Here is a 15,879-nt window from a genome sequence, read left to right as displayed (position 1 = left end):
GAAAATTAGTAACATTGAAGAGTGATAAATTGAAAGATGAAATATTTATATTATGCAGATTAGATACCAGTAAAGTATCATATAGAACGAATGAGATAAAATTGATACTATACCCTGCCCTTAAAAATAAAAGTTTCCCTTCGGATGACACTAATCGCATCATAACTGGTGTCACACTTATCTGGTACGTCAGTTCTGGGTTTGATAGTGGTTAGCCGATGTTTGGGTCTATAAGGGGTTGAAGTAGGAATGGTTCTGTCAGTGGTGCTTGTGGTCGTATAATGCTTGAAAGGCTTATGTGGCTTTTGGGGCCTGTTATTGGGCCTCTCTGGTCCATAGTCTGGCCTATCTGGTCTGTAGTCAGGAGTTTCTGGTCTTTCTGTACGATGATCAGGTCGTTCTGGATACCGACCAAAAGGATATCGTGGTCTGTCGTCATCTGGATAATGATTAGGCCGGTTGGGCCTGCTGTCTGGTGTTCTCCATGGCCTGGTTGGTACCACCGTTGTCTTGGTCGTTCTTGGTGTTGCTCTCTCAGGATGAAATGGACCTCCTGGTATTCTGCCCCATAGTTTATCCTCCGGAGAGCCTAAAATAAATTTTTATTATTAAATTATCTTGTCCATTCAACTTTTGAGGTAATCAACTAAAATTACGTAAGTGAAATAAGTAAAAATAAAAGTAGACATGATTGAATCAATCTCATTGCAGAGGTTAGACTCCAAATAAGAGTCGTTCTCCTAATAATCCACTTGTTGTTTACTGCTACTTTAAAAGTATGTGATAAGGACTAGTATGCCAGAGGGGGAACTTTGGAATAAGAGCAATGAAATAATAACTAAGACTCGTCGTTTTTCGAGCAATTAGCGGTTTGAATCAGTCCGAATGAAGTCTGAAGCAGTAGTGCTAGAAAGCCTGGCAGCTAGAAGTCCTCGTTACCTACCCTCTGTCCTTTCCAAATTTCCTTATTGATTTTTACGAAATTTTTCCTCGAGAAATCCTTTTTTATCGTTCTCTCCCATACCCATCTAATGCATTTCCCACAGAAAATCGTGAAATTCGCATTCAATAAGCAATCAATGATGTGATTTATGTTTTTACGTATATCTGATTAATATTCTTCTCTAAAAAAAATTCATTGATGTAAAAATCTTGTGAGCAATTTATAATGTTTGAAGTCTTGTCTCTTATTGTAATTTTTTCTTCCACATGAAAATGTCAGTATGAGTAAAAAAAAAGAAAAAGGAAAAGTGTTTAAAGCTTTAAAGCGAAGCTGATGGAACGACTTAATTACACGAGGAAATTACTAGGTTGCTTGGAGACGGCGAAGAAAATTCCACTTTTAATTAAAAACAATGTTTCAGGAATCATGTCGCCAAGTAAGATATACGTCGTTTTTCAATGTGTTTGTAAGTAATGTTTTCCCCCATTAAGCTCGTTTGTATAATACATAAGTGCACCTACTCGTATCGCCACGTTAAAAATCTTTGTTATATTTGCTATTCAGTTATCTAGAAAATCTACTAATTGGTATAGTTTTAAACTTCATATCATATAAATATATATCTTATGCGGCTACATTTTTAATTAATTTTATATACACAATTCCCATAAATCAATCAGTTATTTCTTTTTGGTATAATTATTTTCAATAAACGAGAGAAATAATTTTATCGAAGCATCCATGCTTGAAAGAAATTTGTTCTGATTAGAGGGCAGTATTAATTCCTGAAATTATTGTACAAATCCTCAAAATTTATTCTGACACACAGACGTAACATCACTTTTATTAATAATTATGATTGAACCAATTAATTGAATAATTAATCTTTTTCTTGTGTATCCTAGCTATGCCAACGCTGATATTCAATTTAATTGTGTGTGTGTATATGTGTGCGCGCGAGAGAGAGAGAGAGAGAGAGAGAAGCCAGGAAAGGTCGAAGGATACAAGTAGAGGGTAAATTAAACAAGTCTGTAGTTTCGGGTTGATTGAAATGTGAAGTTCTGCTCAGTGGAAAAAGGTTGGGTCGATCTTAACGTGTACTAAATCGAAGCTCTTTCCTCTGGGATACATGCAATCAAGCGGAGAGAAAAATGCAGTATATCTCTCAGTCTTTGGAGCTAAGGACTTGCATTAGATTACTGAAAATATCAGTTATTTCAATGTTAAAGGGATAATTTATGTAGCAAATAGACACAGAGTTTTTATGTTAATCTTTACTCTATCATAAAAATAATTTTAAAGAGTATCGATTAAACATCTCTTTCCTCCTATACCTACCATACATTTGTTGTATTCCATGTCGATCATCCTCTGGTAATTCGTAATTTGGGCTTAAGCCTTGATACCAAGGATACATAAGTGCACCTTGCACAGAGCTGTGTGCCAAGCCCAAGGAATGACCAAATTCATGAGCTGCAACGGCGAACAGACTGGTCCCTGATATAAAAAAAAATCTGTTAGAATTGACTAAAAATTGTTTAATTCTCGGCTTATATTTGTCAATTTAATCGAGGGAAATAAGTTATTATAAATTACATCATATACAATGTAACCACAAACTTGCCAAAATATTTCAATAATTATAAAGTTCGTAATAGGTAACAACGAGGAAATTTGATTTAAATGGAGTTTGCAACTTATTAGTGTTGTACTCCAATTTTTAGCCAAAATTTCACAAAAAAACTTTTGTTATTTCTTGCTCGAATTTTTCAATACCAAAATTTAAATTCAGTAATATAGTATGCTTCGTATATTATTTTCAATTTGTATGAAAATCGATAATTTACCGGTAAAATTTTTTTTATTTTGTTGCAGTTTTTCGTACAAGGAGAACATATTTTCTTTTTTTTTACATGAAATAATGTTAAATTCACCTTCATCGTTGCTATCATCCTGCAATAGCCAAATTTCTTCCGCATCGAAATGGGCATCGCCACCTCGATCTCGCCCAGGAAAAAAAGCGTGTGCTAAAATTTGACCTCTACCATCGAAGGGATATCCGTCTCCGTGATATCCTCTAAAAAAAAAAACAAAAAAAGTTTCCATTTCTTTTCCTGCACACTACAACAGAGTACTAGATAATTAGTATACATACACAGCTTTAAAATATTTAAAAGCAAAATGCTCACACACTGATATAAACAAGAAAATACTTACTGATGAAAATATACCAGAATATCGGCATCATTGCTGTTTATTTCTTGAAAAGTGAGCTTGGAGTTTCTCGCCCAAATATCAAGTGCTTTGCTTAATTCTAGACGAACACCGCCTTTGCTTAAATCGTTGGGTGGATCGGTTCTTAAACTAAAACAAAAAGATAAAATAAATTATTAGTACACTTCTTAAAGGTATTAAAAAAAAGTAATAGCAATTAAAGTTTATTAAAATTTTAGAACCAATAACAGTTTTTATTATGTAATTAAAAATAACTAATAAAAAAAGAAATGCAAAAGATTTTATTCCTTTATTATTTAAGAAAGAAAAAGGACTTTGGTAAACTGAGATATTGGAATACTGGAAAATTTATTTTTATTCTCATAAACTAGTTAAAGAAGGTTCTTTTTTTAACTCTCTTAAAACAAAGTAACGTATAGTGCGATTTTATTCTATCGTATGTATCTATATGCTATGTACCAGGATAGAATACTCTGTTCATAGAAATAAAGAGTAAAGTGGCTTGGTACACAGAAAAAATAGAGCAACGAAGAAAGAAGAAGGGAAAGTAGAGAGATGTGGAGTTTTGGAATTTTCTATCGGACTAGCGACGGCAACGCGACTGCCGCTGTAGAGAGAATATACGAGAGAAAAGATTTCCTCGAGCAATTGCTAGAAAACGCTACGAATTCCTGTTTCTAAAGAAACGACCTTCCTGCACAGTTGTTTTCTGCATTGCATTATACCATCTTGCAATTTTTTAACAAATTGCGAAAAGAGTTTAGAGGAGAAAAATCAGCGAAATCTCTCTCTTTCTCTTATCTCGTATTTTATATACTAATCTTATATTCTAAGAATATTTTATTTCAGAGATGCAACAATAAATAAATTAGTGGGATAAATAAATAAAAGACAAATCACAAATTTTCCTCTCTTTTGTTATATTCTATATTAATCTTTCGCTTTAAGATTATTTTATTTCAAGGATGCAATAATAAATATATATATATATATATATATATATAAATAGAGAAATAAATAGTAAAAAAGAATATTTCTTCCTGTTTCTTTTCTTTCACAAAGGAGAAAACAGGAATCAAGCGAGACCTAGGTACATCAGTATCTGCCAGATTTTCATATGCAAAGCAGCACAAGTCACGGGTGGATGATTTTTGCAGGTGAAGGAGCATCAAGATCGGGATGACGATAGTGATATGAAGGAAGCATAATAGCGGAGAGTAAGGGATTAGGTTGGCTAGTTTGGCAGGCGTGCAAGGGCACAACTCTGGCAACTCTTCCTTTCCCCCTATAATATCCAGAGCCTTTCTTTATGGAGCCATCGTAAATTTTACGAGCCGAAGTCACCGCAGCAGCAATGCGCTCCAACGATCGTTACGAGCTCCCTGCTAATAATTCTCCGTTAGAAAAAGAGATAAAGAGGAGGAAAAAAAAGAATCGGCCGCGGCGATAGTTTTGCCCGAAATTCTAACTTCCACAACTAGTATAGGATGAAACTGAACTTCGCGGCTAGTATGTGGAAAATGTAAAAATTAGTTCAATTTTCTGAAACACGAAATAGACAATTCCCAGACTGTAATATATATTTCCTTCGAGTGATATAATATGTCTTAACAGCATACTTTGGCTAAAGCGTTGATTTTAGTCATGTGTGCTGTTATAGATTCTACTCTCTTCAGTTATCAATACATATTATTATATGTATATACTGTCAATCTGGAATATATCCATGCCTCCAAAATTTTAATCAAGCTAATGCCTGACATTTAATCCAAATAACCAGTGATTGGTTAAAACTGAATTTCGTGGTTAACATTGAAAACCTAAAAATTACTTAAATATTCTAAAACACGAAGATAAACCATCCCTTGATAATAAAATATTCTCATCAAATTATACAACATTCTACTATTTCACTTATTAACACAATATTACTACATTTTCAATCTGGAAGGTGTCCATGCCTCCAGAACATTAATCAAGCCTACCTGCTATTTAATCTACATCATCCATGCTCTAATTAACCCAGCTACATCGCTGCAATCTGTTTATGGCCATTTTCATTAATTGAAACTTGGCCAAGGTGCTGTTGTATCCACTCCAATGACCTTCATTATTCAATCATGAAATTTCATGATACAGCAAACAGTTTGAAATAAGAGAATCTAATTAACAATATTATGTCTCTAAGAATATTATCTGTACTTGGAAACGATCAAGGAGTTTCTGCTGGAAGAGAGGAATTAATGATGAAAGAGAAGGTCGTCGTTTATAAGAATTAAAATTTAACCAGGAAGACGTGTATTACATTCTTGCAATAGGTGCGAGTCTTGGAATGATTCACGAGGTAATAAAGAGAGAAAGAGGAAAGTTGAAGATCTCTCGCGATAAGATTTTGCCAAGAAAGCTTTTCGCTGTAGAAGCTGCAGGGAAAAAATGAACCGAGTGTCCAGGAGTGATAACAGTGTCGGATAAAATTTCTCCAGTTGATTTGGTGGACTGGGTGGATAGAAAGCAATGGTTGGCTCGTGCAGGTGACAGTTCATCGAGGGCCATCGGTCAGCTCTGCAGCACTGGTTCCGATATTGGTGTGATTTGTCGCTACGAGAGCTTCTCAGCGATTGACCGAGCAATGTTAAATAAATGACAGGTGTTTCGAACGTCAATGAGGCCCTCCTTTAGTCGATGATTTTGCCTCTATATTAAAGATCCTTTGCAAAATTTCTGTGCTATTGAAATCACAGCGTTTTAGTTATGATCTGGTTTCAAATAAAGAAGACTCGACGATACTAAAGGTTTTACATGAAACGTATAGTTCGCTATTAGAGGAAAATTTAAAGTGGCAGGTGTTTCGAACGTCAACGAGACCATCGTTTAGCTAATGATTTTGGTTTTATATTAAAGTCCTCTGCGTTTCATTCGATAGATATAAGTACTGTACTTAGTACTTTAATTAATTTTCGAGATTTTAGCTCTGATCTGGTTTCAAACAAAGAAGGTCCAACGATACTAAACGTTGTATATGAAACGTATCGCTCGCTATTAGAGGAAAATTTAAAGTGGCTGGTGTTTCGATCGTCAACGAGGCCCTCGTTTGGTTAACGATTTTGGTTCTAGATGTATTAAAGATCATTTGCGTTTCATTCGATAGATATACAAGTACTATACTTAATGCTTTAATTAATTTTCGAGGTATTAGCTCTGATCTGGTTTCAAACAAAGAAGGTTCAACGATACTACACGTTGTATATGAAACGTATCGTTCGGTATTAGAGGAAAATTTAAAGTGCCAGGTGTTTCGAACGTCAACGAGGCCCTCGTTTAGTCGATGATTTTGGTTCTATATTAAAGATCCTTTGCAAAATTTCTGTGATATCAAAGGCATTGCGTTTCATTCGATAGATATACGTACTATATGCTTAATGATTTAATTAATTTTCGAGATTTTCACTTTGGTTTGGTTTCAAACAAGACTTAACGATACTAAGCTTTGCATAAAAAACGCATAATTTATAATTATCACGTGAAAATTAAAATTTAGCAAACTGAAATGTGAAAGAGCGTAAATCATATAGTTAACGCAATCTGTGAGTTTTTAATTATTTTATTGAATTACACTGGTAATAAATAAAATTGAAGTAGGTTGATGATCAGACTATTGCGGGATAACTTTAGGTGAATTTTCCATTAAATTTCAGCTAATTGGAAATTCAGCTTGCAACGTTTAATCGATTTTTGCGAGTCTGGCTTGAACATATGGCGTGATGCACCACTCCTGACACAAAGAGACTCGTAATCGCGTTAGTCATGTCATCAGAGTCAAGGCATGAAGAATAAAATGGTTAAAAAAGTTAAAAATATATTCTATATATATATATACATATATATAGGGAAGAGAATTGTGCATTAAGCTAACAAAATATATCTGCTCAAAGGTGCAAAAAGCCATTGTACTAAATGTGAAAGATTTTCAGGGGGAATAAGATAGAGGCCACCTGTGCAATTACTTTAATTAGCTTCTATAGAGCTACTAGGTGCAACGTTAACACCCTACAGAAAAAAATTCTAAAGCTAATTAAACTGGCTGAGAGCCCTATTAGCTACTGATAATATTACAATAATTAGTGGTTGTACTATATCTAATAATCCAACCACTTTGTAGAATCCAAAAACTAAATTTACATCGATCAATTTCTTTTCTCGTTTATCGTAAAATTTTCGTTAAGAGATGAATTCTATATCTAATAATTAAATAACATTGAAGGATTCAAAAAGCAGACATACATCGGTCAATTTCTCTTCCCGTTTAAAGCAAAATTTTCGTCGAAAATATAATATTATACCTAATATAAGCCATCCACTTGGTACGATCCGTTAACTAAATATACATCAGTCAATTTCTCTTCTCGTTTATTGCAAAATTATATTACATTGAATAAGCTAACTATTTCGTAGCATCCAAAAAATTAAATTTACATCAGTCAGTTTCTCTTTTAGTTTATTGCAAAATTTTCGTTAAAAAATTAAAATGTATGTCATCTCTTGTTATTCTCCAATCGATAGTAGTCGGAAGAGAGAAACAGTGGAGAATATATCTTGGCAAGTTTTCTCGTGGAACCCTTCGAAACTGCGACTAAAGATAGTTTCTTAGTTAGCTTTACTTGGAGACTGAAGCTTTAAGCTGTGTTTCGAAACTGGATAGCAGAGCTGTTACACGCAGGTTCTGTCGCTTTTGGGGCATGCAAGTGACTATTAATTGCACCGAACGCTTGCCTAACTTTGACGATCACTACCGACGTCTCTGTATACTAAAAAGCATTCTTCAGCGCAGTGTTATGTAGTTGAATTTTTATGACAGTTGCTCGACTGCAGAAAACTTTTACTATATAACGTACTATAAATTTAAAAAGGCGTAAAAGTGTAATAATCAATTTTCAGTCATTTGCAATTGAATTTTACTATAATAAACTGCAGAATTTTTTCTTAGTTTTTGATGTATCTAAACAGGTGTGAACATGTAACAAGTGTAATAACCAGCTTTCGTTCAATCTCTCTCTCTCTCTCCATATATATACACATATAAGAGACAGTTGTTCACGGTGATATTACTTTGGCAAAACATTTTTGTATCAACGGGAAAAAGTTTCGAATTTTCTCGTGAAAAGTTATTACGAGTCGTCTTTCCGCGTATATAGAAAGGACTATCGAGTTTCTTGTTCTTGTTCTTCTTCTTCTTCTTTTTCTTGTCTGCCTGCCTACTTCCCCTTTCTCTCGCGAAAGTTATTCGTTCCGCCAAAAATTACGTCGGGAGAAATTTCGACCGGATACGTTAGAGCACCACTTCCTTCGTCTTCTTAGCTCGGGGCTTGACTCCTTCAGAAATCGAATCGCGCGAGAATCCCTAATAACCATTTTGCCTAGGAGACGACAATCCGATTACAAGTGCGTTCCTCCATCGCCGCCAATCTCCACCGACTGCCTGCTTATTATTACCGTTTCCTCCCAAATTGATTTCAACCCCTCCCGAACCGATCACTGCTATATTTTCGCGTTTTGCAAGAGAATCGTTGCATCACTCGAGGCATTACGAATTACTCGTGTTTTTTCTCTCTCGTGAAATAATCTATATTATTATTATTATTATTTCCTCCTGCACTCTCTGTTTCCAATCTCTCGTACCAAATCATTAAAACCATGAATTTTCCAATTTCACGAGAGAATCGCATCATTCGAGACATCGAGTATTCCAAATATCAAAAATTCATGATTTTCGTAATGAAAAAATTTAAATTATTATCTCCTCCCTTGTATTGCGACTTTGATCCTCCAAATCGAATAAATAAAACCACCAACTTTCTTATTTTATTAAAAAGTCATTGTATCATTCGACGCGCCAAAAATTCGTATTTCCAGTCATGAAACAGTTCATGTACCGTTTGATATGATTGTTAGGGTGTCCTTGCCCTTGGTGAAGATTACCCCAGCAGTTGGGTCGTAGTACGTGCGCGGAAGAGTGTTCTGGGAAAGAGTGGAAGGGCTCCATCAGTCAACCTCTCGAGGGTTTCACTTTTTTTCTTCCCTGTTCTCACGCGAGGGATGATGAAAGAAGGAGTGGGGGCGGAGGGGGATCTCGTGCGTGCCTACGTATGTAAAATATATCTGTGGAAGGGTGCTTTACATCCCTTCCTCGCATATTCCACGAGTGCATTCAAGAACATTTCACTGGAGATTCTCGTGTCGCAACAAGTACCACTCGACCTTTCACGTCGACAATTTCACCGATAAGAGAGTCCCCCCCCCTCCCCCTCTTTCCACAGAATCCCCTGCACGACTCACGCATCCTTCGATGCACTCAACCAACGATCCCCATATACGTACTCAAAAGTCTTTTCTTATATTCTTTATTCCTTTATATGACACACACATACACACACACACACACATCTTTATTTCACACTTCAACATTAATGCTGCTTTTCCTTATCGTCCATTTCCAACTTTTCCATACGTCTCTCCATGTAGAGTCGCACACAATACCATCTTATAAATAATACAAAAGGTTTATTCCTATATCTCCAGCATTCGCTATGCATTACAAAGTTATAGCTCAATATATGAGCTGTATACAGTAAAACCTTCTATCAGTGTCAGATATCTTTGTTTTCTTTTGTGGCTGACCATATTTATAAATCTATAAAGGGATGTATTATATATGGCAAAATTTCGCTCTTGCTCGTTACTAGGATTTTTAATTTAATTTAAAAAATGGTAATTTTAGGAGGGTTTTATGATTTCGTATAATAATACTACTGTTTTATATATATATATATATATATATATACATATAAGTATGTGAGGAGAACAGTGGTTTGTGTGCATACAATTTTTAGGAGGCTTTTATAACATCAAGCAAGATTGCGAATTTTGCAAATGCCATGAAAATGAATCTTTTATAGAAAAGCGAATCGATAATTGAACGAGTTTTAGCCGAAAACAATCGATGCTGGAAAAAATGGCACTCTAAAGTTTATAAAAAATCCTTTTGAATGGAGGAGATGGTATAAGAGAAAAACTTTGATGATTTGCTTTATACCACTGGTTTGTACGAAATCCCAGTCTGAGCTGCTTACTTTCAAAAGCCTTATATCGATTTATCGTTGATATCGGATAAAAAGAGATTAAAAGCAAAATAACTGTTCTAAGTAATAAAACACAACCGTAGCCAAGTCAAGTTTACCTCAGTTTCATTTCAACCTGTCATAAAATCCTAGTAGGCAAAATATACTTTTTCGTTCTATTGATTTTCCAGCAGTCTATAAATATCTGCCAAGTGTATCAAGTTTTAGATAAAACGCGAGGACTCGCGTTCTCTCCCGTAAGGTTTTACACACACACAAACAAATTTCTATAGATCCTTAAATATTGTTATTTTAACTTATAGTAGAAAAAAATTAACTTTAGTAATTTTTATACAGCAATATAGGTCCTCAAATTTTATTATAACTTATGAATAGAAAAAAATTGACTTTAATAATTTTTTACATAGCAAAAGCATTGGGTTACAAGGTAAAAAGAAATATTAAACGTTGTTATATAAAAAAGCAAGCGTTGCTGGAAAGAAAAACTGACGGCAGAGCAGGATGGAAAAATAGGATCAGCGTGTTTGCAGGATTTTGTTGGCATAAGAGGAAGAACGGTAAGTTTTGATAGGAGAGAAAAGGGAGAAAACAACAGCAGCAGCAGCAGCGAGAAAAGTCGAGAAGGCGTCTAGTCGCTTCGGAGCCTACGCCACTTGACTCCACTTGGCATATCATCTCTTCTAACAACTTTTTCCTCTCGCCACTTTCATCCCCCCTCCTCTTCCCAGCCTCCACAATTCATTTTATATGCAATTCAATTATTTGGCTAATCCTGCTGAATCGATCTTTTTTCATTCTCTTTTATCAAGCAAAATTGTTTTACACCTATTGAATCGAGTACGATAAATCTTTTAGTGATTTATGTCTCCTTTATTTTTCTCTATACCACTTTCATCATTGATCTGTACTACTGTATTAAAAATAAAAGTTATATCTGCAATTTTTTATATTTCCAATTTTTATTAATCTTCATCTTCGCTCTAACTATAGGCTTCTTTCTTCGTTTTACCCACAATTCTTACATTTTATACACTTTTTTTGCTTTTATTCATTGCACAAGTTGACACTGTTAAAAATGCAAGAAGTATGAAAAGTGTAATGACTTTTTGCACGAACAAAACGAACGTATATTTTCTTAAAATTTTCTAGTTGCATATATTTTTTCTTAATAATTTATATCACCTTAAACTTTCTTAAATCTGATGTGTATTTTAATGTGTAAACGTTAAATTATTTCGAAATATCATAAATATTACTTGGGACTTTTATACTTAATATGGTAATGTATTTATTTATAAAATTAAAATTTCATTTCTCCTTCTTATGGAAATTACTCGATATTTCTACATGTAAATGCCAGTCATTCGGTCACTAGCAAATTGCACAACTTGTGGTGACGAATTTACAGTATGTATAAGGCATTAAGGTAAATGATAGGGTTATCTTGCCTGATTTATATCACAGCTAACTACTTGGCTCGCAAGCTCCATTGAAAAGTATTTGACTCGTGCATCTAAGGCTGAATAAAAATTATTGTGCAGTCATTTTAAGGTCAATTTGGAGTCAGTAAATGATTTGTTTCTGGAACTTTGGTTGCGTACGTTTTTTTTCTACGCTCTAACTGTTGCTCCGTTAACCTTTGATTTTGGCGTGACGTTATAGCTGAACTGTCTCAGTTGCGCCATTTTTATTGGTTGTTACTGAGTGAACTGGATGATGTGTCGTCAATTGGGGCTGGATAATTCGACCAACGACTCTCGCAGACAAACGGACGTCATTATCAGCTGGCAGCAATATCACATTCATATACCAATTTGTAATTTTCATCAATTCGCACTCCATGAGAACATAGATTTTCCAATGTGTATTCCCTCTCCTTAAATTTTCACCTTTATAATACAAATTTTCTTTCTATAAATTACTAAATTGGAATTTCTAAAATTGGTATAGGTGTCAAATACTTAAATAATTATGACCTCATTGAGGATAAGATGCAAATAAAATTTGTTACAATTAAGCAATAAGTTCAATAGAACTGAGCCACTGGAATGGACAATTAGGAGATTCTCACGTGCAGAAATTGGAATTATTGGGATTTTCCGGTGAGACAGAGCCTGGAATATTCCGTGAATGAGACTGAAAAGGTTAATTGGCCTGTATTTAAGGATTCAGGCTCAGAGAGAAAAATGCTGAACGATGTGAAAAATTGGGTCGCGACCTCGTTCGAAGAGTTTCCACCTTCTCGTCTCGTCTCGTATAGCTCTCTCTCTCTCTCTCTCTCTCTCTCTCTTCGTTGAATACCTTCCAAGAAAGAAAACCCATGTTTTCCACCATTCAAGTTGGTTCTTTTTCTTTTCTCTCATTTTCAACCCATTTTGCTCGCACTATTCTTTCAAAATAGTTGCAAAAAGTCATAAGCAAAATATATACAAACAAAACAGAATGTTTACCATTAACTTATATATGAAGAATCGTACAAGAATGGTGCATCAATTACTACACTGATTTCTATTATTTTTAACAGATTTGTGGATTTGGTAAATACTCGAAGATATTTTTTGAGAGAATTCTATGTGAAAAGGAAACTCGTAGAAAAATCGATGACCATGATGGTGGTGGTGGTGATAAATCTGCTTGGCGTATGAACGATCGCGCCCGCTCACTCAAAAAGGTTGTGATGACCGCCAGGGCCTGTTTTACAGGCAAGCATCGCACCCAGGTTGAGTGAGTAGACGCAAACGTCATTTTTCTTCATTTTTCTTCTTAAAAATGCCCCTTGACGTCATTCACTCGTTGACCAACCTTATACTAAAATTGATAGCAACTATTTTATCCAATATTTTAATATTGTATAAGAAAATTACACAATTTCTTCTTATTCTTTTAATCTAATTAACTGCTAATATATCTGGACACTGTAGTATTTACTAAAATTATAGTATTTAACAAAGGAACGTTAAGTAAAATTATAAATCAAATATATTACTCCATTAATTAGCCTTAAGCTGAAATCGATAATAACTTATTTGTTCAATATTTCGAAACTTTTAAGAAAATTAAACAATTTCCTCTTGCTCTTACACTAATTTGCTGCAAATAAAGCTACTCAATATAGAATTTGCCTAAAATAAATATACTAATTATTAGAAGAATATTAAGCCAAATTATATATTAATTAAATATGTTACAGTCCTGTGGGGGCTTCTCTATAATATGTTTTAAACTGATTAACGAGAAACTTTGAGATAAGTAATTCAACGAAATAAAATTTATTCCAAGGCCATCCATCATTTTGATTGCAAAAGATTGATTATCCTGCTTGCATTTAACCGATGAAGATAGTGATTTCTAGTTAAAAGAAAGATAGCAGATGCAGCAGCTTTTTTGCTAAGTTATATGGAATTAATGAAAAGCAAATGCAGATAGGGCTGATCAAATGGGTCTCGTAATTTTCTGGCTCCAGTTTTCAAAAATAAAAAACTAAATTTATTAATAATATTCACATTGTATACTATATACATATGAAGTTTGCAACTAAAAAATCAGTTTGATATCTTCAGATTTACACAAATTTTGTAAAAACGCCATTAGAGAAACGAAATAAAACCAAATAAAATTTCAGCTAATTAATTCTTTTGAAGGCAATTTAACAGAGTTATTAGTATTACTTGGAAGTGTTCCAAATCCATTAAAAGGTGGAAAGTACGTGGGAGAATAACGAGGGAATGGAAGACTCTGATAGTAAATCACGGAATCAATGATGAAACCATACTAATATATATTGACTTAAATAGATTTTACAGTATACAAATTGACTTATTGATGCTCGAACATTGTCTCCATTCTTATTACAGACTATTGGGCAAAGATGATAGTCCACGATGATCGAGCCACATTAATTAATAATATTTCTATTTAATAATAACTGCACATATATTAAATTCTTTATGAATAATAGATATAGTTAAATCCCAAGAGAGAAAAAGAGAGAAAGAGAGAAACTGTGCTAGAAGAATATACATTGCGTAGGATGCACGATTTGCATTAATTTAAGCACCTTTCCTCATCCTGGTGACACAACGTCAAACTTCCAGAGTCCGGAAACGCACTTCGTGTTATGGAACTGAATTATTATACAGTCATCTGTGCACCCTCTGCGTTTCTCTTGTTCATCCAGGCTCTGAGGCACGGCTTACATGTATAATTGATAAAGCTAATTTACTATAATTAATAACAAGTACAACAATTAATTATCAATAATTATCATTGTTCCCAGAAGTTCATAAAAATGGATTAAAAGGTATTAGACTATATAAACAGCAGACAGTAAAAGTAAAATTAATCCAAATTACTAATCATCCACGACATATAATTAGAGTTGCCAGCTGTATTTTATAATTAAATATTTTACATTTTTTAAACTAGTAAATTATATGGCTTTATGAATATCGAGCACATAAAAATTATTATTTTTTTAATTAAGAAAGTACATATAATGGATGCTTTATTTATTCACTGTATACTTTTGCATAAATCTCCTTGTCTACTTTATTTAAATTTCCAAAAAGTGGTAAATACAAGTGGTGTGCATCAGGGTATTAAAGTTTTTATCAAAACTCATATACACACATCACTATAATGCTTCATTAATGAATCCTAATGAAGTGGGTGGGTACAGCTTTAATTTCTCAATGAAGCACGAAAGACTGAATTGTCAAAGTGCATAATACGCAACGCGTTTTTAAAGATGAGAAATCTTTTGAGAAAGGAATTTTCACGTATCGCTGCAGACGATAATCGAAGGAGAAAGAAGGGAAATGGAAGTTGAGGCGGAAAATGGTGTAGCGGTGAGAAAGAGAGTACGGGGGTGGAATAAATTTGAAAGAAAAACAGGAAATAAAGGAAAATAGGGACACATACTTGAGCTATACGGAGGGAAAATATCGATAAGTGCAAGGAGCTGTAGCTGGCTTTTGCATCGATGTAGAAGAATTTAATGATCTGCCTTGGCTTCTACACAATTAATGCTCATACGCTATATGAGGAACGCTGCTAATCTTCGCGAATCATAATTACTCCGCGGATTGTTCGTGCAAAAGGAAAACGTTCCGATCGGACGTAAGATGCACATTCGTTGAAATAATAATTATAATCACGTTAATAGATGAAAAATATTTCGATCGGACTAAAATTTATATTCTTTAAAAAAAAATACATAATTACTTCAATAAAACGAAAAACGAATTAATCTCACGACGTTTCAGCTTTATAAATGACACAGGAAATTTTAAACAGTCATAAAATTTCAAGATTCAACAAGGTAGAATAGCAATTACAGGCAAGTTGAAAGTAGTATGAGTAAAAATAACTGCAACCAACCGGAGGTAATCTTTGAAATAACCATTATCGTACATTTTACCCTTCGCTCGAAAACTGTCCCATATTTTTCATTACCAATGGACGATATGCAAACCACCTACATGTTTTGTGATAAAAGAACGACTTTTTACTCGAATAAACGTTACACTCACGAGAATTTAGTTGCTTGTTGATGAAACTTGGCAT

The 15,879-nt window shown here is 34.0% G+C and overlaps 1 protein-coding gene across 5 annotated transcripts in view; it reads right to left on the bottom strand.

Moving 5' to 3' along the window:
• Window positions 1-15,879, bottom strand: part of Mmp2 (Matrix metalloproteinase 2) — a 51,244-nt gene that overhangs the window by 2,167 nt on the left and 33,198 nt on the right. For all 5 annotated transcript variants that reach the window (XM_066732630.1, XM_066732632.1, XM_066732631.1 and 2 more), the window contains 4 exons: window positions 3,161-3,307; window positions 2,878-3,020; window positions 2,282-2,440; window positions 114-589 (listed from right to left, as the gene is read on the bottom strand). In XM_066732630.1, coding sequence (XP_066588727.1) covers window positions 114-589; window positions 2,282-2,440; window positions 2,878-3,020; window positions 3,161-3,307 — 925 coding nt within the window. The remainder of the gene's footprint in view (window positions 1-113; window positions 590-2,281; window positions 2,441-2,877; window positions 3,021-3,160; window positions 3,308-15,879) is intronic.

The sequence above is a fragment of the Prorops nasuta genome, unplaced genomic scaffold (genome assembly GCF_024137725.1).
Source record: "Prorops nasuta isolate Cenicafe-Biocafe unplaced genomic scaffold, Cenicafe_Pnas_1.2 PNAS00010, whole genome shotgun sequence".
In the NCBI taxonomy this organism is placed as follows: Eukaryota; Metazoa; Arthropoda; class Insecta; order Hymenoptera; family Bethylidae; genus Prorops; species Prorops nasuta.
The sequence above is the reverse complement of the archived record's forward strand: the minus strand, read 5'-3'. Positions and strand labels throughout refer to the sequence as shown.